Source organism: Cheilinus undulatus, linkage group 5 (genome assembly GCF_018320785.1).
Source record: "Cheilinus undulatus linkage group 5, ASM1832078v1, whole genome shotgun sequence".
NCBI classification, from domain to species: Eukaryota; Metazoa; Chordata; class Actinopteri; order Labriformes; family Labridae; genus Cheilinus; species Cheilinus undulatus.
This window is the reverse complement of record NC_054869.1, coordinates 37,385,409-37,407,975: the sequence shown is the minus strand read 5'-3', so window position 1 is coordinate 37,407,975 and position 22,567 is coordinate 37,385,409. Positions and strand designations below refer to the sequence as shown.

At 39.0% G+C, this 22,567-nt stretch overlaps 1 protein-coding gene across 2 annotated transcripts in view; it reads left to right on the top strand.

The window, feature by feature from the left end:
• oxct1a (3-oxoacid CoA transferase 1a) overlaps positions 1–21,835 on the top strand; it is an 87,450-nt gene extending 65,615 nt beyond the window's left edge. For both annotated transcript variants that reach the window (XM_041787752.1, XM_041787753.1), the window contains 2 exons: positions 20,834–20,935; positions 21,038–21,835. In XM_041787752.1, coding sequence (XP_041643686.1) covers positions 20,834–20,935; positions 21,038–21,073 — 138 coding nt within the window. In that variant the 3' untranslated portion in view covers positions 21,074–21,835. The remainder of the gene's footprint in view (positions 1–20,833; positions 20,936–21,037) is intronic.
• The last annotated feature ends 732 nt before the right edge of the window (positions 21,836–22,567 follow it).

The window sequence follows — 22,567 nt, the reverse complement described above, 5'->3', positions numbered from 1 at the left end:
TTCTGACCTCCCCATGTGAAATTTTTGAACAATCCCCAAAAGCGGCTGACGAGCCCTCTGTTGAAGAGGTGCAGAGTGCATGAAAGGTTGTCTAGAAACGATTATAATTACTCTTGATAATAAGGGGTAAACATCACTATTTGGTGTTGTATGTTTTGCCTTTTGGGGCATGACCTGTGAACCAGGAGGGTTACATTTCCCATTTTTAAAAACTGGATGTACTCTTGTGAAGCTTACAGCTCAATCTTTCTGAAAAAGCGTATAAAGCTTAGCCTGCAGGCAAATCTCCATCTCGTCATTTAACCGTGAAGAGCTTTGTTTCTGCTCTGCCTTTGAATTTCATCAGCGCCCCATGGTTTGAGAACTGCATGATGTGGAGGCACAATGTTAAAGCATTTTTCACTGTATGAATATAGCTGTCATTTATAACTATATGTTGTCTTTTTGTTGCACATATGGTGAAGAAGAGGTGGGGGGGGGTTGAGAGTGAGCCTCACTGTGAAAGGGAGTGATTATTATATTATCATTAAAATCCCTCTGTTATAAATCATAAAACGTTAACAGCCAGCACGCTAGAAAAGCTTCAGAAGCTTTTAGATGATGCGAGGGTGGAGTTTTCTTTTAAGAGGGGAATGAGCGCACTGTGAAAGTATATGACTGGAAAAATGAAGAAAAGTGAGGATGGAGGGTAGAGGGTGAGCGGGAGAGGTCGGAAGAGGAGGTAGAAATGCTGACTGGTGAAAAAATAAGCTGTGGGGGAGGCAAGAAAGAAAATCTCCAGAGAGAGTAGAGCTGGTTTCTGATGTGGTTTATGTGTTTGTGTTCTCTGGTTAACTTCATGTAAGCCTCTGGTGTATACTGCCTTTGAATCTGGCTCGTTGAAATGCTGACCTGTCAGGTGCAGAAGTCCTGTGGTGTCTCCATGTCCCCCCCCCCCCCCCTTTTTTTTTTTTTAACTTTTCTCTGCACGCTTTGTGAAACATTTCTCACCCAGTAGATTTTAGTCAATATTTACAAAGGTTAAAGCTTTTTCTACTGACTTGCATACACCACCTTCTCTTTTACACCTTCCTCATTTCATCTCCTGCTGTTCTCTCTTCCGCCACATCAATTAGTCCTCCCTCCTCTTTTTCCATCTCCCTCTTTTTTCTTTCTCAGCGATTACTTGAAGTCTTAAATTCGTTCATTTATAACCTCCTTTCTCAGTTCCTTTCCTCTCTAATATTTCACTCCTGTTCATCTCTTCCTCTGCTCTTTTATTCTGACCCCAGCAGGCCTTCTCCTCTATTTTATTCTTTTGTTGCAATGTGAATACATTTTAAAAAATGTTTTTTTTTGTCAACATGGCCTTCAACCAAAACCAAACAGGCACACTACATTTTTAAAATACTGCTATGTCTTCAAATGCTCCTTTGACAATACTAGTCTTTTCAAGAAAAAAATGCATCAATGTTCAAAGACAAATTTTGGTTGCCTCCATTTCTTGCTGTGATTGATCATAAAAATTGCTCAATATACCGAAGATGTGTTCACGTTGGCTTGTTTTTCTTTTACTGTAGTCAAAGAAAGAAGTGAAATACTGTGATTTGATTTTGTAAGTACAGCTCAGAAGTTATTGTTAGCTTTGTGGGCTGTCAATGCTGATTATCAAATCAGTTTTTTTTGTGTTGGGGTCTGTTAAACAATAAAACAGAACTGTCATCCCATGCCAGATTCAAATAAACGTAAGATACCTGTGCCCCTACTGAAAGAACAAGTGCTTAGTGAAGAAATCCCTAAACCCAGTTAAGTTATTGATATTGACCAAGTCAACTGTCAACTGTACAGCTCCAAGGGCAGCAAAAAGTCAGCACTTCGCCAGGGTTGCCAAGTAAAAAGCCAGTGTTTCATTCATTCAGTCCCACGACACCTCCGAGAGCTCAACAGTGATGTCCAGTGCCCCAGACCCACCCCTCCTCCATGCTACCTCTCACCACCCACCGTGCCAACACAGACACATTCTTGACTTTACCTCCACTACCACATGGTCATCACAACCCAAAACAGCATAGCCACCTCAAGGAGACCCACGCAAGCTCCAGCTAGTGACAGTGCTGATACTACTTACCCTAGCACTACTTGTAGAAACCACTACAGAATGACAACTGTTCCTGGTGCTGACATTACACATGAAAGAACTGCAAAGAAAACATGAGAAAATAGAAGTGAGAGCTAAGCAAGAGGGCGGATGAAGCAGAGATGGGTCAAGGTGCCCTGATTTCGAGACTTGGCTGTAGCTCTACCTCCCCCTCTTCCCTAAATTTCTGTTTCAGGAGATAAGACCATTTTTGGTATTGGCTGTATACGCCAAAACAGCAGAATGTAGGAATACAGTATTACCCTACCTTAACAGAACTGAAGCTAGTTTAAGTCATAGCACTGAAGAGGAATAGGTCTTTGTGTTACTTCAAGCATTTCAGATAAGACAGCAGCATTCACCCCACTTACTCTACCTCCCCCTACTCCCTTTATTTGAACATTAAATAAAGAGAAAAACGAAGAGTTTAGTGGTTTATTTCGACCTTTTTTTTTGGCCCCAGCTGGCATTATTCAAAATTCTGAAATTGTTTGTGACTGATATTTTGGTGCCTTTTAAGGGGCTTGTGTCCATTGACATTGTTTGTTGTGGGGCTGAACAATTTGCAAAAGTAACCTAACTGAGAGTTTCCAAGATTGCGAGTGCCATTTAATATACAATTATTTTAACGTTCCTCATTTTATGTGGAAAAAACACAAACACAAGCAATAAAAAACTAGATTATAACCAGCACAATATTAGATAAAATAAACAAAGGATAAACGATTTTGTTAAAAAATATGATTGCGGTTTTGGCTTGTATAGCAAATTTTATCTCAATTGCTATATTGAAGCAGATGATAATTTTTTATGTTACTCTCATTTTATTAAGAAAAACATATACATGGATAAGAAAATTTTGATTTTTGCGAAGAAAATCTATAAGGACAGGGTTTGCATAATGTGCAGAGCATAAAACCTCTGCTGCAAAAAAAAAAAGCCTAGCATATTTATTGAACTAGCAGTGTCCATGAGGAGCCATCAGCAGCTATTTGTAGCTGTGCTCACAGCCAGGCTTGGATTGGCTAATCCGTAGAACCGGGAGAATTCGTGGTGGGCTGGGCAGCTTTTAGGGCCAGGAGGGGTGGTGTACAGTGGCATTAAACAGCCTGCACTGGCGTTGGATGGACACAGGCAGGAGTGCTCATTGTTTAAGTTACGTTTTCCCCTCATGAATCTCTGTGTCTTTTTGGACCTCTCTCTCTGCACTTGTTCGGGCAGAGAGATGGCCATCCGTGTCCATCCGACTGGAAACACTACTGTTACATTGGTTCCACGTGTACCTTGTCAGTGGTTAATCCCTCCAACCCAAGACAATCGAGATGATAATTTTAAGAGAAACATGGATTAGAACTACAGAAAAGGTTGCAAAAAAGTTAGACTAAAGATGGAGAGCTTTAAAGGTTAATGGGTCTGATAAGCAAATTTATTCTCTTATTAGAAGATCACAGTGTGATGTAAACACGCTAAGGTATTGAGCTTAGTGCAGTTGTTTTCAGGAACACAAGGCCTAGACTAAGCTGTTGTCCTACAATGTGTCAGACACTAATAATCATCTTTAATGCTTTTTTAAAATAATGAATAATTGAACATTATTATGATGAATATATGGGCTGGTCTGAGCCATGAAACTCCAGGGCTGGAGATAAGGCCCAGTCCAGCCCTGCTCACAGCTCTTTGAGTTAAAAGTATTTGATCTTTTGGAACACTGCTGCACTTTTCCGTGTCCTTTCACCCTCACTGATCAAAATCAAGAAAAGGTGAGACTTGGGATGTAAACTTTGTAAACAACAATGGCAGAAGAGTAACCAATCTGACCCCTCATTTTTTAAAATATATTTATTTAATGATGGGGGTCTACACCATAAACCACTGAAAAAACATCTTTTCTATTTTGCTCCTGCTGGCTCAGAGAGCAGTTCTGTTAAGATGGAAGGATACTTTGCCACCCAATCACACACTGGCTTGAACCCATCATGTCTTGCATAAAACTAGAGAAACTGAGATATGCAATCAAATGGGATATTTCAGTTTCAGATTTCAGATTGCCAAATATAATGAAATGGTCAAATTTGACATACTTGTTTTAGAACATGGCAGTAATGAGGATATTTTTTCCGGGTTTAGTCTTCTGCTAAATATCTGGACAGGATTCTGTGACTTTTTATTGCTATATTTCTTAAATTTCTTTGAATAAAAGCTTATCTTGAACATACTAAGCAATTTAAAACAGACTGGACAGTCAGTACCAGGAAGAGCATAAGTGTTGTGAGCCATCCTTTATAACATAGTAAAAGTAAGCACCTGAGAGAAGTACTCTGTCAGCACAAGAAAGCCGTTAATGGACACCGTTTCTGCTCTTCATGGTGGTAGTGAATGTTCTTCCAGTGAATGCATGGGTTCTCCGGGTACTCCAGCTTCCTCCCAGAGCCCAAAGACAAGCTTGACAGGCTGGTTGAAGATGCTGAATTGCCCGTAGGTGTGAGCGTGCTTGCTTGTTTGCCTCTGTATGTCAGTCCAGTGATTGACTGTCAGCCAGTCCAGAGTGTACTCCGCCGCTTGCCCAATGACAGCTGGAATCAGCTTCAGCCCTCCTGACCCCAAATGGGATCAGCTTTATAGATGATGGATGGATGCTCTTGAGGTGAGCGTAACAAAAATATGGCAGATACTGAAAATCTGACTTGATTGAACAACTAAATAAAGGTCAGAAAAAATGAAGACCATCTACAATTTCACAGCAGTTTTGTCAAACTGTCATCTCATGCCAAACACCCGATTTATGTGTCCTTAGGCCTTTACTCTCAGATTTTCTCTCAAAAGAGTTTGTGACATGATCCTTGCCCAGATAATCCAAGAAAGCCAAAATACATATATGAGAAACACAATGTGCTTCACATGGAATGACTAAACATCTCCAGATTGTTTAATCATGTTGTGTATTAACGAGATTGAGCAAACAAGAGAGAAGGAAGCAGCAGGCACAGCTCTGATTCATCAATTGCCCATCTAAATGACTTGTACTAATGCGAAAATCTGCATCAAATCGAACCTCGTCTGTGAAAATATAACATAATGTGCAAACATAATTAGAACAACATGAGCTTGATTTGTCTGAGGAGTTAAAAACTTGATGAAAAACACAGTCTCAGTATGCAAAGGCCTGAAGTCCCTACTCTTTTCCCATACCTCAAGTTCTACCTGAAGGATATCTGGCCCACATTGTCCTTCTCTTGATACATCGGGACAAGTCCATAAATGTTATCATAATCCAATCCATTATTGCGTCTTGTTTGTTGTTCCCTTCTTTTCTGAGAAAAAAACACCAACATCCCTAAGAGCGCTTTTATTGTAGCCATGATTGATACTCTTTGACCTGGCTCCCAGATGACATGTAAACTGGCACACATCTTGATGATCCCCAAGACTTTTGGACAAATATTCTGTGAACTGATGAGACAAAAGTTGAACTTTTTGGAAGGTTACATCTGGCGTAAAAAAAACAGCATTTGATAAAAAGAACATCATGCCATCAGTCAAACATGGTGGTGGTAGTGCGATGGTCTGGGGCTGCTTTGCTGCTTCAGGACCTGGACCATGAACAATGAATTCTGCTGTCTACCAGAAAATCCTGAAGGCAAACATCCAGCAATCAGTTCGTGCCCTCTAGCTCAAGCGCTCTTGGTTATGCAGCAGGACAACCACCTGAAACATACCAGCAAGTCCATATATAAATGTTTCAAGAAAAACAAAATTAAGGTTTTGGAGTGGCCCAGTCAAAGTCCGGACTTAAATCCAATTGAGATGCTGTGGTGTGACCTTAAACGGGCAGTTGATGCTGGAAAACCCTTCAATAAGGCTGAGTTAAGACAATCCTGTGAAGAAGAGTGGGCCAAAATTTCTTCACAGCAATGCGAAAGACATCACCAGTCATTGTAAATGCTTGATTTCAGTTATTACTGCCAAGGTCGGCACAACCAGCTAGTAGGTTCAGGGCCCATTACTTTTTCACACAGGGCCAGATAGGTTTGGATTGTTTTTCTCCTTAATAAATAAAATCATAATTTAGAAACTGCAACTGTATTTACTTGGTTGTCTTTGTGAGAAAACCCAAGTTGTTGGTTTGATGATTTGAAACATTTAAGTGTGATAAATATGCAAAAGCATCAAGAATCAGAAAGGGGGCAAATACTTTTTCACTGCACTGTGTCTATCATATGGTATGATAATAATCTTGTATATCCCACAGCAGTTTGTTTCAGACACATTTTTAAAGGTTAAAATACTTACATTTACTTTTTACCCTTTTTTCTAGTAAAGAAAGTAAAGAAATAAAGAACAGGCTTTCAAAATTGCCATCAAACTTGACAAACAGCCAAGAAGACACACAATGAGGAAGTTTGATGAGAGGAAGTCATTTCCTCTCATATTGCCAGTGTGAATTCTGGAGCCCTGGTGGTATAATTTAACCAGCGATTCATCTGAAAGAAGATCAACAGTCTGCTCGGCTCCTGTGTTCCTCTGAGACGACTGTAAAAAGAACTATTTTCTGTGATTTATGGTAAAGTCTAATCAATATTGGTAGCCATTTATTCATTGACTGATATACCCCCTGTTGAAAACTGAATTTGCTTTGAAAAATGTATTCCATATGGAAGTTTATAATATCAGAGGATGTGGGAGCAAATCAAAATAGATTATAAATGCAGTTGCAACTAAAGACAAAACATGGGAAGCTTATATTAATAAAATTGATATAAATATAAAACTGATTACATGGGGAAAAAAATGCAACCTCATTTATTCAGGATCTTTGGTAAAATTAAAAACATAACACTGGAGCCTTTTCTTTGTTTATCCAGTTCTACAAGATATAAAATTACTTGTGAGCTGTGATAACATTATTATTTTTGTGATCACTGGGGGAAAACTCACTGGAGTAGAAAACAAGGACCTGTAATCTTCATAGCAAACAGAGCCTTTAATAATGTTGAAATTGGTTATTTCAAATTTGTTTTTGTTTGCTGCCTCAACATGATTAGAACGTCTGTTTCAAAATGAAAAAGAAACCAAAGCCAACCTAACCCTGCCAGAAAAAAGTCGACTCCATTTACAAGATGCTTGACGTAAACAAACAGCATCCACGTCTGTTTATGTGGTCAGAATTGATGGTACTCCAAGTGTTTCCCATACAGTGCTGCAATGATTTGAGACTGAGGGTGGTAGGAAACCTGTTGCCTCAGGCAGTGTCTCTGCTGCTTCTGTGTATACCTGGACCTTTTTTCACAAGGTTGCCGTTTCTTGTTTTTAACCACAGCTGCCTCCTTACAAGCTTGCTTGGAGCATTGCCATCAAAATGATGGATTGTTGTTTATGGTTCAGGGAAGACAATAATGAACCACTGTTAAAATGTGTTTTTCACTGGTTGTTTTATAGGTGTGTTTTTGAATTAAATTGATTTTTTTGTTTTTGTTTTGTTGTTTATGATGTTTCTACCAAGTTCAGTGAGAAATATCCTTGTTTAAGTCATTTGTTTGTGGAAAAATGTCAATGGTTAGATGAAGAAAATTTGTCAGACTTTCAAAATGCTACAAAATAAAGTTGATTTTCATTTTTTAACATCAGAACACTATGATGTTTTAACTGCAGAAGAGTTCATGAAAATTTGGTGGTATAACTGTTTCAGTATTATCTAACAAAAATGAAGAGGCCACTCCAAATATTCCTTAAATCAGCATCTCTACATTAGGGCAGGGTATTGCCACTGATTTTTTGAATCGATTCGATTCCCATTCTCAAGGCCCCAATTCGATTCAATATCGATTCACGCAGAGATATTTAGTAAAAAATCCTATGTTGCTTCTACATTTAAAAGATTCTCAGAGAACCTAAGTTGGAAATAGTACAAAGAATCTTCCAGCTAGGCACATCATTTAAATTTCAGGGTTTGCATTAAAAATTGACCCTAAACTTGTAGTATTTACATCACTGTTTTACCTCCATGTGGCCCATCCTGGATACGGTCTTTTTTGTCCAGTTTGCCTCTGTCTTTGTAATTGTTTAAATCCAAAATGCAGTCAATTTTGGAGGTTCATTCAGTTGAGCAGAGCTGCCAGGTTCCATCATGTTGGTTTTTACAGAGATAAATCACTTATTGCATGTCCAAGTTGAAACTCTTGTTGTTAAATGAATATAAATGAAAATAATTAAATTGATAAATTATTTTTAACTAAGTCTGATTAAGTCCATGATGTATAATTAGACTTAAACTTGTAATGTGGTAGTAGTAGTAATAGTCACATTTTCAGTTATAGTGCATACAGTGTGGTGCTTTAATGTTTATCTGTCTGCTGTCTGTGAAGTGTGTATTACAGACACCTGTGCTCTTTAATTAAAACAGAACCCACAGCGCTTTTAAAATAAATATGCATCATGTTATTTATCATATTATGTACACTTTATGTTGTTGTAAATGTTATGTTTTGCTAACTTGATGGAAAATCTACATGAGATGCGAGTTTATTACTCATATCTCTCTAAATGACTGAGCACGCATCATTTCCCTTCTGTAAACAGTGGGGCCATGCATAATTTGCGCAACTGTGAAACAGAGGAATAGGGGGTCATAAACTAAAGCACACTGTACGACATATACGGTGGTTTCACAAAGTAGTTGGGGTTTGCACCTCTTAAACGTGGCACCCCAGAGGATCACTGTTGAGTGTGTGAGTCTGCCAGGTCTGTAGCAGCAGCAGCTTAAGCGCTCTCCACCTGTAGAGCTCTGCTGCTCGCGCTGCACCAGGGGAGGTTTACGTTTGAGGAAGAGATATCCAGCTCGTATTAATAATGCGCCCAGATATCCAAAATTAGATGATTGGGAGTGAGGTTTAAACCTTGAGTCATAGTCTAAATGCTTTTAGAAGCGATTGTAGGTCAACTTTCAGACTGCATAAGTGATGTAAGTCTGAGACTGGTAGCGCGAGGAGCCAACAGGAGAGAGAAGGGGCCTGTATTAAAAGATTGATCTTTGGATTTTATGGATCTATATCAGATTTTTTTTAAAAGAATTGATCTTTTGAACCCAGTCCTAGGCTACTCTACATGCATGGAACCATTTTATTTCAGTGTCCGTCAAATTTCAACAAAGGCGCACCTTCTTCCTAATGAAGGACTGATTATGTGTTGAGATTTATGTGCAGCTGTTAAACTTGATCCTTTTTCTCCAGAGTGTACGGATGGGGACATTTTTAAAATTATCCCTCCCTCTTATTAAGTTCATGACTTGATTTCTGAGGGAAAGAAGTGTAACTCTAAGATGTTTTAGCACTGCTCTCAATGATACACCCTGCTACCTAGTGAGCGCTTACTGCTAACTAACTCCTGTGAAAAGGTACAAAGTAAACGTGAGATTATAGATGTTGAGCCAAAGTATGGTGGAACAAGCTAGGATAACAAACAGCAAAGCTTTAGCGTACTGGTCTCTAAATTTCCACATCAGTATGTATGAATTTGATGCAAAAACATAGCAAACTTGCTGTCCATGCTGAATTGGTTAATTATTATTCTCTGACCTGTAAATTTCAGGCTTCCCATGTAGCTTGTGGGGCATTTGTTGCTTTTACTTTGAATGCAGAAAAGTGGAAAAGTGGCGATTTGTATTGATGAACCTTTGACAGCTTTGAGCTGAATTGTTTATACTTCCTGTTGACACAAGTTTCAAACATAGGGTACAACGTAGATATGGTTACTGATAATACATAACTGTCTCCCTTTCTAAAGCAAGCTAACAATCTGTGTGAGAAAAGTGAAGGAAAAGTAAATATTACTGCTCGACACTCCTGATGCCTTGTCATCTACCTCTTTCCTTGTTCTTGATCTATCTCAATATAAGCAGCGGAGAATTAAACCTGGACTCTTTCCACCAAATATCCATATATCTTTCCAAGGTAGAACACTGATGTTCTGTTGTAAAAAAAAAAAAGAATATGATCTTGTTTAGGCTGCATTTGCTGTAGTTAAGAATATTGCAATCAGAATTTTGTTCATGTGTTGAATACAGCAAAACATTTTTTATTGTTTCAATCACAAACTGATTGATAGAATAACCAAAGAGAACCATTTCTTGCAGTGGTTCTTCAAATCTCTAGAGCTGTCTTTTGTTTGCAACATGATATCACAGAAATTAAACCTAGTGTTCTGCTGCAGTGATAAAGTTCGACATGAAACTAATCTCCCAGTAGCTTTTACTTTCAACAGCTACTTCAGGGATTATTTAAGAAAAAATAACAGCTCAGTCATTCACAAATGAAGCAGAACAAGTCCTGAATTATTCAATCATCATAATGGGCCCAGAAAAGTATTATCCATGGCATTTTCCATAATGAAGGCAGTGCCACTGACAGCAATTATATTTGCAGCAACCAAATTGATATTCTTTTATGGTCCTACTGTGAGTTTTAGTCTGAAATGACTCAAAGGAAACAGCTCCTTGTAATTGCTGTAATGCATTGACAGGATACTGGGCAAGCTATTGAAGTTTATTTGTTGGAGGGTAAAATGTTAATTTTCACATCTTCTCTCTGTTATGTTCACATTTTTCTGAAGCAACGAGTGGGCTGAATGAGGGCAGCTTTTTTGTTGTTTCATGACATTTAGCCCACCTCTCGCCAGACAACACATGGGTCTGAGTAGCAGCTTCTTTAGTGACTAACTGGCATCAATCTGGTTAATGATGGTGGTAGCTTTTAAGACAGGGAAGAAAGGTGACTCAGCGGTTTCACAACAAAATGACTGCTTTGCAAACCCCTGCTTATTTTTTTAATATAAATAGGTGTGATTTGAAGAAACAGTTTCTCAATACTTAGTTGCTTGAAAATGTGGCTGTTGTATGTTGAGGTTGCTATAACTCAGCACCAGCTATATATTCACAAATTAAAGCAGCTAAATACAACACCAGTGGCACATTTTGACAAATCCTAAATTATCCTTAATCACTAGTGACACATGTCTTGATTAGGAATGCGTGTCAGTTTTTGTGTTGTCCACAGACCCCTTTTCAATGTGACATTCCATCTGTCTTGCTATATTGGAGTGAGATATCTGCCTCCTGCCCCGTCTGTGTGTGTGTGTGTGTGGTCCTAATGAGCTGAGAGTCCTGGCGGGCTTCATCTGGATGTGACTGTGGCTCAGCCTGTCAGTCCCTGCTGAGAGAAGCAACAGGGACCAGCTCAGCTGCGTGTGTGGCTGGCATGTCTGCATAGAGTATTTTGTGCATTGTTTGCATAAATAGGTGAAATGATATTGACCCAGATTCAGTTTTAAAGGCTTATTGTACAAGCTGTTATGCATGTCCACTTAGCCTATGTATTATATCAGACACATGTTGAGGGGGACAGCAGCCTGGGAACTGAAAATATCCTGTTTGAAACATCAATTTTGACAGGTATCCTTGGCAGTCATAAGCTTGGTTATTATATTTCTGATGGAGAAAATTATTTGGTAGCTGTAGACACCTGAGAATCACCTCGACTTTTAAGGCATTTACCTGACCCAAAAAAAGTTAAGTAAGAATGCATCACAGTTACTTCATTGCATTGTGGAGACAAAATTTGGCCTCCTTCCTTCCTTTTTTCCATTTGCTTTGCAGTGCTCTTCCAATCTACATAAACTTAGTACTAAAAGTAAGGACATTTGAGTTTGGTAGATTATTTCTTTTTTGTAACAAGATTTCTTGGCAATAAATCTTATACCAACGGAAAGCCTGTTGATTTCCCTTTTAAATGGTGCCACATTTGTGATTGATTGATTGATTGATTGATTGATTGTAAAGAACATGCAGTTGTGGGATGAGCAGCAGAGCTGAGTATGTGGGTTGCGCCCATGAAAAATTTTGCTGTTGCTATAGACTTTTGTTTTGAGCTTCAGGTCTGCTCCAAGAATGGACATGCCACGTTTGAATGATCTGGATGTAGCCCATGTGATAGGGTAACTTCAAGCTGGTGTTCCGTAAAACCAAGTTGAGGCATTATTTGGAGTAAGCCCTAGTACAGTCTCTAAACTGAAGGCCATGTTTCATGTAACAGGGGATGTCAGAGACAGGCCGCAAAGTGGTGTCCCAAGAAGATGACACCCCAAGAAGACCATTTCCTCACCCTGTCAGCTCTTGAAACCATAGGCATCTTCTGCAGATTTGCAGTCAAGGTTTGCAGGATGATATGGCTGACGGCTCTCTGCCTAGACAATCCGGAACAGACTGCTCAAAGCCAATCTCCGGTCTCATAGGGCTGCCAGGAGGCCTATCATGACTGCCCTTCACTGTCAGGCCCATTTGTGCTGGTGTCAGCAACACCTGCATTGGAACTTGGAACATGTAAAGGAATGTTATATTCAGCTGTAAGTCGGGTTCTGCCTACAGCAGTTGGATCGTAGGGTAAAAGTGAGCAGTAGATGTGGAGAACGCTATGCTGATTGCTGCACTGATAGAGAAACATCTTTTAGTGGCAGTGTGATGATGTGGGGCAGCATCTCCCTCACTGGAAAAAATTTGGCTTGTCATCACTGGAGGCAATCTCAATGCAGAGATATATTGAGATGAGATTCTGCAACCAGTGGCAATTCAATATCTCCATAGTCTGAGACTGAACTCTATCCTCCAAGATGACAACGCTCGCCCCCACAGAGCGGGGTTTATCAGAGACCAGCTCCAGAATTTGGGAGTGGAGAGGATGAAATAACCTACCAGCAGTCCTGACCTCAACCCCATTGAACACTTGTGGGATCAGCTTGGGTGTGCTATTCATGCCAGAGTGACCAACACAACCACATTGACTGACTTGTGACAAATGCTGGTTGAAGAATGGGATACCATCCCACAGCAGTGTGTGACCAGCCTGGTGACCAGCATGAGGAGGAGGTGCCAGGCTGTTGTGGTCGTGTATGGTTCTTCCACACGCTACTGAGGCTCCTGTTTGCTAAACATATATTCTTAAATTGCCAGTATGTCTTGTTCCCTCAGACTTTAATCATCCCATCCACCAAACAAGAGTCAATGACAACAGCAAAATAAGCTGTTTGGCATTTGCTGAGAAGATTTAGCAAATTCTTCACTGGCACAACCCACATACTCAGCTCTGCTGCTCATCCCACAAATGCATGTTCCCTACAAATGTGGCACAGTTGAGAGGGGAAATAAACAGGCTGTCCAACGGTATAAGATTTATTGCAAAGTATTTACTGACTGTTGATTGGTTTTAAATTCTTAGGGTCATGATTTTATTCACATTTTTTGTGTCAAACAGATTCCTTATTCACAATACATTTATTATAACTTGAAGAGGTGCTTATTTCAAGATCTACTCCTGCCTGCTGTGCACTGTGGGGCTCCAAACAATTATTTGATGTCAAAAAGCACAATAAAATGTATTCAAGATAAGACAGCTTTTTATATAAGTGGTGCTTCTATCAGCTGATGCAGTAATGCACTCATAGATAGGAGAACCTAAAACAAAGATAGCATTTGTTTAGGCTGAAGTTGAAATTGTTTAACTTGAATATATATAACTTTGTCAGCTAATTTAATATATATCAGAAACTTTTCAGTGATACAGTGATGTAATCTTAAATGTAAAGTTTTCATTATTGATAACACTGTTAGTGACACTTTACTGAAACAGACAATCCATCTAGTTTGATTTTTACACACTCAGAATTGACTCACAGATCAGTAAAGTGATGCCAATTCCACTTATTTTTTAACTATGAATGGTGGTATATGATGTGAGCTTGGGCATTTAAATCATTCCTGAAGTACTACACTTTAATTTTTCATTTTATTAGCAGATTGGGGAATCTATAGTACACCCTATTGACTTCAAGGGCTGCCTAACTGTTTATAGACAATAAAAGCAGTATATTGATCTGCCAAATACAGTTCTGCATTACTGATGCTGAGAGCTAGCTAATGTGTGAGTGACTGACAGGCCAAGGTCAACATACCCTCTGCTGTATTGATGTACCAGAGAAGTTCATTCAATCAATCTTCTTTTGTATAACATCAACTCATAACCAATGTCATTTCAATACATTTTACAAAGAGAGTGGGTCTGGAAAGCTTCATCCTTAGTTTTCCAATTGGGTTTACATATGTGACCTACAAGAAAGACTTTATCTAGCCTTACACCCAAATACTTGAGTTCCTGGACATTAAAGTGGTCAAAGGGGTGTTTTTCCTTGAGAAAATCATACATTTGGTTTTGATAGGGTTTAAAAGAAGTTGGAGACCAACCACAGCTTGATGGAATGCATAGACATCATTCTGTAGCTAAGAGGCAGCTTGATTACGTGAGCAATATTATAATGTGTCATCAGGATAAAGATCAACTTTACTTTACTCAAATTTTTCTGCAATGTCATGGATATGTAACATAAGAAAAGGTGGACCCAGAATGAGTCCCTGGGATACACCTTTGCTGATCAACTTGAAAGGGTACTTAACATTACCTGCAATGTCTGCTTGAGTCATATCAATTTAATAATAATGCCACCATTTACAGCCTACTTAATAAAACTGACTGGTGACAAGATAGAATTTCATATATAAATTTGGTGTTGGTCTATATACTGAAAATGGGAGAAAAAAAAACAAAAAACAAAATGAATCCTCCATGACCTTCTCACTAAGCAACAAATAGAGTCAAGAAAACAGAGCATCAACAATAAAGAAGGTCATTTTGTGGCTCTCATGTAGACCCTAAGAATTTCTTCTATATGGCTGCAATTCCAGTAATAATGGTCACAATGTATGTAGTTTAAGCAGTAGTAACCATTTTTTATTTTAGGCAAAACCTTCTAACATCTTAATCTACAAAGACAATGAAATGGAGAAGACTGATATTGACAACTTTAGCAGCTGAAGTTGAGCAGCTCTTAGATTTTCTTAAACACTTGAAATAATAAGAGATATAAGGCTGAATGGCAACAGTTGACATGACTGTACACAGGCAGGTTCACAGCAGCAAGACATAGATGCCTAAAGTATTGCCTAACTGGCTGCTGATGGCAATATGATTAGGATGTAAAATACATTCACAAATGTTTTGATTGGATCTGGAATCCTAGAAATTAATCATTCTGATTTCTGGCCTGAAATGTTTTTCTCCACAGCCCCCTATTCCTCATATTAATAGGCAGTCCTCCTATCTTTTAGTCTGTCTATAGAACAGATAATCATGAAAGCCCAAACTTCAGAGTTCAGTGATCCCCATAAGGTGGGCTTCTGTGTTTTTCATCCTTTCAGTGAAATCTCTTAGCCCACTTTTACCGTAGTTTGGGTGTGTTCTGCATCTTTGCTGCCTTTCACTAATGATGGGCCATCCATGAATATAACCAGTGAGAGAATTCAAAACTGTCTCTTTCTCAAAAAAAGTTTTAGTCTCGAGGTATCACTAAAGACAATGTTCCTTCTGAATCCTGGCATTTTTCTAGAGGTCTTCTGTGTTTTTACGGCCTAAGTGAAATAACCTATAGGGTGTCCAGTAAAGGGTGCACAGCATTAAGAGTGAATAGTAAAGTATCAGCCTTTTTAAAAGTCTATCCCAGTTTTAAAAATCCAGTGATCATGTAGAACTGGCAGTCCAGGAGAATAGTTGACAATCATTATTCACTAAAAACGATGAGCCAAAACCAGACTGTGTTTGAGACAAGATGACACACACCATCACTCTGAAGTCCCAAACACAGAAATAGCAAACTAATTACTTTGGCCTACAAATGAAAGATAACAAAGGCCCGTTGCCTGGAGGTAACTCTAAAAACATTAACTAGTGTTTCAAATTGATTTTCGCTCTCGTTGCTACATTTTGTTGAGCTCTGAAGTACTCAGCTCCTTTCCCAGATTCTCTTTCTTCCCTTTTTCTTTTGGAGCTCCAGCATTTATGGTAATTTATCCTCTAGTGTGAATCAGTTTGGCAGGATGTTTCATTGTAGTTCACTGAAGAAATTCCATCTTTCGTCTCTCCTACCAGAAAGCCTTTTTTTGCATACAGTGTGTCAAAACTCTGTAAGAATTTGAAATCTCAGGGGGCCTCATTTAAAAATGAAAACTTCTTTTTTATGTATATGTATAGTCTTTGTTGGAACTGGATTTGTTGAGTTTGCTTGAAGATGTTTATATTTTTTAACAATTCCTCATCATTCTTATGCAAAAATCCACAAATTAAAGATAAGATCTTCAGAGTAGATTTCTGGTATATTTTGCAAGTAAGCAACCATCTCCTGTGCACTAACAAAACTTCTTCTTGGCCTTACCTCTTCTTTCACAAGGAAGATATGTTTTTTAGTTTGTTTGTAAAGCCTGTTGTTTCTCCTTCAGTTGTACTCTTGCAGTGATGCACCGCCATTATGCCTCAGAGCACTGCTTCCGCTGGTGGGCGGGGCTGTCATTTTACCGCCATATGTTGGCAGGGCCAACAGTTGGAGAGGGAAGGGCTCACAGAAAAACAAAACATGTATGAAACATGTTTGAGCCAAAACAAGCTGCTGATCAGGAAAAAGCCTTTGGTCCGAGGGGTGTAAACACAGAGCTGAGAACAACAAATGCAGCGGGAGTTTGGCCGTCATTACTCTACAGTATACACCAGCCACTTCATTAGGTATACATCCGGGGTGGACAACTGGTGGCCTCAGGCCACGTGCGGGCCAAGAGTCCATTTCAGATGACAGTACAAAGTAGAAAGGAAGAGTATGTGACAAAAATCTGCCATGAAAAGATTCAAAATACAAATATTTTCATAATAATTTACAAGTTACAAGTAAAGCTTTAATTCTTTGCAAGAGATCAGAGTTATTGAATGAATTTTAAAATAATGTGATTTTAGTAAAACTACTAACACACACTACAGGATTTTAAGCCCGATTTGGAGCAAGATTTGCCTCCCCAGACGACCATGGGGCATATCCCGAGTGGAGCCTCGTCACAGCTGATAATTTGTCAGAATAATCCTCATGTGTGGTGTCAACACGAATGTTTTACTGCTCCAAATCACATCAAAGCCTCCAAGACCCTTTGGCAGGTCGTTGGCAGGTCTGCAGGTGTGAGGTCTCCAGTGATCTGAAGTCTGGCTGAGTTACCTAGTGTGTGCATTCAGTGGAGTAAAGATGAAAAAGGGTTTGACATTGTCCTAATGGTTGTGGTCTCCCACATTTTTTAAACTGTTTTGGTTTTAAAATTGTGTGTGGCCGGTAATAACCAGTAAACATTCATTCATTGCATAAAAAAAGTTTGACTTGACAGTGTGTATTCTTCGTTTTGTTCATTAAATTAAACATTTCTATCAGTGTTTGTTAAAAAAAAATATGAATTTAGTTTCACCTAAAATGATTTTCTTCTCCACTCCGATGCTCAATCTAAGCTTCAGAACATCGAGTTGACCATGTCTGCATAACTAACTGCATTGGTTACTGCCATGTGGTTGCCTGATTAGATATTTTTATTAATGAGCAGTTGAAATTGTATACCTTCTCAAGCAATTATTGGATGTACAGGTGCATCTCAAAAATTAGAATATCATGAAAAGTTCATTTTTTCTCCCTGTGATTTTATTCAGGAAATGAAACTTCCAAATTATTATAATATAACAAGCATCCGTCCAAAAGGAATTAGAATACAGAAATGTTAGCCTTCTGGAAAATTATGTTCATTTATGCACTCCGTAATTGGTTGGAGCCCCTTTTGCACAAATTACTGCATCTGTGAGACGTGGCATGGAGCCAATCAGTCTGTAACCTGGTGATATGTTATGAAGCCTAGGTTGCTCTGATAGCAGTCATCAGCTTGTCTGTATTGTTTAGTCTGGTTTCTCTCATCTTCGTAATACCGCAGAGATTCTCTTTGGGTTCAGGTCAGGCCAGTTGGCTGGCCAATCAAACACAGTACATCATGGTCTCCAAACCAGTTTCTGGTAGTTCTGGCTTTCCGGAAAGCAGTCTCCAAAAGCATGAAGTTCTCTAAAATCTCCTGGAAGATGGCCAACACTGGGTTTAAGCACTAAAGGATTTTGTGTCTCTCAGACTCTGGGACCTTGATATCTTAATTATGTTCAAAATTTACTTCCACTTGAAAACAGGACTTTGGACCACTGAGCAACCCAGGTGAGAAGCTTATAAAGCGGTCCGTGGTTCAGGAGTGGCTCGACACTAGAACACTTGTAGTCCATTTCCTGGACATAGCTGTGTGTTGTGACTCTTAATACACTAACTCCAGCCTCAGTCCATTCCTTATGAAGCTCTCCTCCAGGTTCTTGAATCTGCTTTGTTTGACAGTCCTCCGAAAGCTGAGCTAATCTCTGTTGCTTGTGCACCTTTTCTTACCGCACTTTTCCCTTCCAGTCAGCTTTCCATGAATATACAGCCTCTGAGAACAACCTGCCCTTTCAAGAGTGACCTTATGTGGCTTACTCCCCTTTTGAAGGGTGTTAGTGATTGAATCCTGGACAACAGACAAGTCAGCAGTCTTCCTCATGATTGTAGTTGTGTTTACTGAATTAGAGTGAGAGAATGAAGGACTTCTCCACATTATTTTATATTTTAAGGCAGTAGATTTTGAATTTCATGAGCAGTAAGCTCTTATCGTCAAAGTTAAAACAATAAAGGTCTTGAATTTTCAACTTTATATGAGATAAATCTTGAATATGTGAACGTTTAACTCTCTGAAGTAAGTAAGTAATTCATTCAAAGGAAAAATTTAACTTTTTCATGTTATTCTAATCTTTTGAGGTGCACCTGTATGTTGCGCAAGTCTTTACAAACCTTCTCTTTTGCCACATTTCCTCTTTTACAAAGTATATGTTTTATTCAGTGTGAAACATCTTTTTGTCCTTCAAGGGTATTCTTGTGATCAATACACCTCCACAAACAGTGTCCCCTAGTGTGATGGCTTTCTCTCTCCACCCATATTTTTGAAAGGTTAAAGAGAAGTGGAATCATGTATGAAACATGTAGGAGTCTTATCAGGAATGCGTCTTCAGTTTAAGGATGTAAACTAAGAGCTGAGAACAACAACCCCAGGACTATTCTGTTTTTAGAAAGTCATTACTCCACAGTATCCATTTGGTTGATCTGATAGATTGTGATACAAAATTTATGGAAAGCATGTCATATATTATACCTTAAACCAGTGATTCTTAACCTTTGGGTCGGGACCCCCTGGGGGGTGACAAGACATGAAGAGGGGGCCTCCAGATTCCCTAAAAACCAAAGACTTTTTTTTTTAAATTCCACAGTTGCCACTTCACACCATTTTTGCCAAATTTTAACCAGTTTTCTTTTTTCCACAAATTTTAACACATTTTTGCCATTTAACACTTACTTGTGCCATTTTAAACCCTTTCCACCACTTTTTTGTCTGTTTTTGCCACCTCTAAACCAATTCTTGCAACATAAGCCAAATGTTGCCTCTGTTGACCCATAATCGCCACTATAAACCCATTTACCACTGTCTATGCCCAATTCTTCCCATTTTTAACCACATTTCACCATCTGATATGCCCATTTTTGCCAGTTTGACCATCTTTTGCCAAAATCTGCCTATTTTTCTTTCTCAGTTAGCTCTATTTTGCCAGTTTATGTTGATTTTTCTCACCATTTCACCAGATTTCCACCCATTTTTTGCCAATTTAAAGCCTTTTCAGCCATTTTTAATTACCTTTTACCACTATTTATGCCCAATTTTGCCACTGTAACCTATTTTTGCCTTTTTTCTATTTTTTTTTTTTTGCCATTTTTATGTGCTTTTTGCCACTTCTCACCCATTCCTGCTACTTTTAAGATCCAATTTCACCACCTTTTCCACCATTTTTGCCATTATTAACCCATTTGTTCAATGTTTAACCCATTTGAATTCTTTTTTCTTAAACAAATAGATTTACATTTTTAAGAAGGCTGTATACTACACAGATGATTTAAAGAGGAGATTTGTTTCATTGACAAGAGTGGTTATTTTTTCAGGTTGGATATAAAATAAGGATTTCACAGCTTAACTTTACAATAGACCATGAGTTTGCTGACCTCCATAGGCCCCCAGTTTGGCTGGGCCCCTGACAGCCTTATCTGCATATGACTATTCTTGAATGTGCATGGCTGTGTTCAACCACCTTCAGGTACAGTGGGGGTCCCTGGTTTCTGGCACCTTTACTTTGGGGGTCATGGGCTGAAAAAGTTGAGAACCCCTGCCTTAAACCACAGAAATGCAGGTGCAATTTTTTGTGATGCGTGACTGTCAACTAGAGTGGCTGAAGAGATGCTTCACCCTCAGTAGCTCCTGCTTTTCCAGCACTGAATGTAAGTAGTGCAACAATTAAACTATAATTGCCTTTTACTTTGTAGTGGTTCTGAGATTCAAGTACCACTCTTTAAAGCCTGTCATGGATGTGTCAGCAATAATTGCTGCTTTTTTTGTCACCCGTGAATGACACTGAAGTGGTACTCTGTCGGCCTGTCTGTGGCAGTGATGTTATTTGGGGTGTTTTGCCATCTCTGTTAGTTCGCTTTGATTACATCTATAACCCCAGAAGCCACACATCGCAGGGTTCAAGCCCATCTGTGATGAAAATACTCTCACCGTTTTGATTTCGTGTCTTATCGCCCCCCTCCATCTGTCTCGGCCTTAACATCTCATGCTTTTTGTTCTCTCCCTTGTTGCCACCCTCTGCTTCTGTTCACTAGGCGGTGTTTGATGTGGATAAGACAAAAGGCCTGACACTGATAGAAGTGTGGGAGGGGCTCACTCCTGAGGATATCAAGGCATGCACTGGCACCGATTTTGAGGTAAGTAACTAAAGAGTTTGGCCACCGGCGCTTTATTTGATTTTCTAAACTTCAAGTATCACAGCATCTTTTTTTCCTCCCTCTGATCTGTCCGTCCTGTAGGTGTCCCCTAACCTGAGGTCCATGCAGCAGATCTAGAGGAGCTCTAATAGGATCTGAGGAGCGTTTTTTCATTTCTCTGGTGTAAACAGTTGGTGTTTAGTAGCCTGAGATGGGGCAAATAAGCTGATGACATACAAATGAGTGGTTCAGTTTCTTATTAATCAGCATGCAGACATCAGAAGGATTTACTTCTCAGTTAAATTCACTTAAAGGAATTCACAAATGCATGAGGGGTTTTTCTCTGTGATCTGATCTGACAAACAAAAAGGGAATTTTACATTGCTGCCTATTAAACCATTAAGTTATTAACTTTTTCTAATTTTTGTACAGCCATTACTAAATAATCCATCAGATCACATAAAAACTGGTCAGATTGTCACTTCACTAGTCCTATGAACATAATGGGTGCAAACATTTAAAGATGAATCAAAGTTACTGTAGATGAAAATGTTACTGTATCAAGTTTTAAAGAGCTAAGACATAAAGAAGTATGTGCTGTATGCCAGACTATTCTTAATTCAGCACAGAAGGAAAATTGTATTTAGTTGTTTAAACTTGTGTCACACCTAGTAACAAATACATAAATGAATGTATATTTCTAGAAATAATGTCAAACTAAAACATGTTTGTAGTAATCAGCCCCACCAGAGTGTCAAGCGGTTTGATATCTCTTCTCTCTCGGCCTCTGCAATCAAACCTTACATTTGAGCCAGAAACAAAATGAGGCCTTAACATTTTGTACTCAGACGTTTGCCGTCCCCTTCCTTCCCTTTGTAAATAAAATAAAAGACAACCTTGTGTGCTGAGCTGAATAACTGTGGCTTTTATTCCCTCTGAATTTGATAAATTCAACACCTGTTAATATGATTCATCTCATGAAGTCATACAGTGATTAAAAGTAAATGACGGCTCTGAGAGCGATGCCCTCTGACACTCTACAGGTTGGAGCTTTCTACATACGGCTGGTGCTCTTGCGTTGACATTCTTGATGTGATTTCTCCACTCGAGTAGAGAGGCGCTGCCATCACCTGGGGCTCTTACATAACAGAAAATTTAGCCGGTGGGCTTTTGGATTCAAGAACATCAACTGGATCGAATCATCAAGCAGGAAAATGGAAGAAAGTGACAGGGGCTCTTCCTACTAGCTGTTGGTGGAAATCCAGCACACCCCTTCATGCATCAGACTGGATTAGTACCCTACATTTTTAATCTATTTCTAGTACTGTTACAGAAATGTTCGGAAAAGGAATTGTGTAACATGGTTATCTGTTATCCCACGAAATACACGCATCAAACGAAACGGCTCATTTCTTTGCCATTTTATTTCTCTACTTTGCTTAAGGCTCCTGTGAGGAATCTACATGTGGATGTTGAAATCAGACTCCAGAGAACTGAAATCGGTACTGATGCCTCTGAATGACCTGCAACAGCAAACTAGATCATTATGACAAGATAGACTTTTTCTAGATCATGATTTTTAATGCTTTTAACACACAGGGAAGTTTTACATACTGAAGACACAGACTTTAT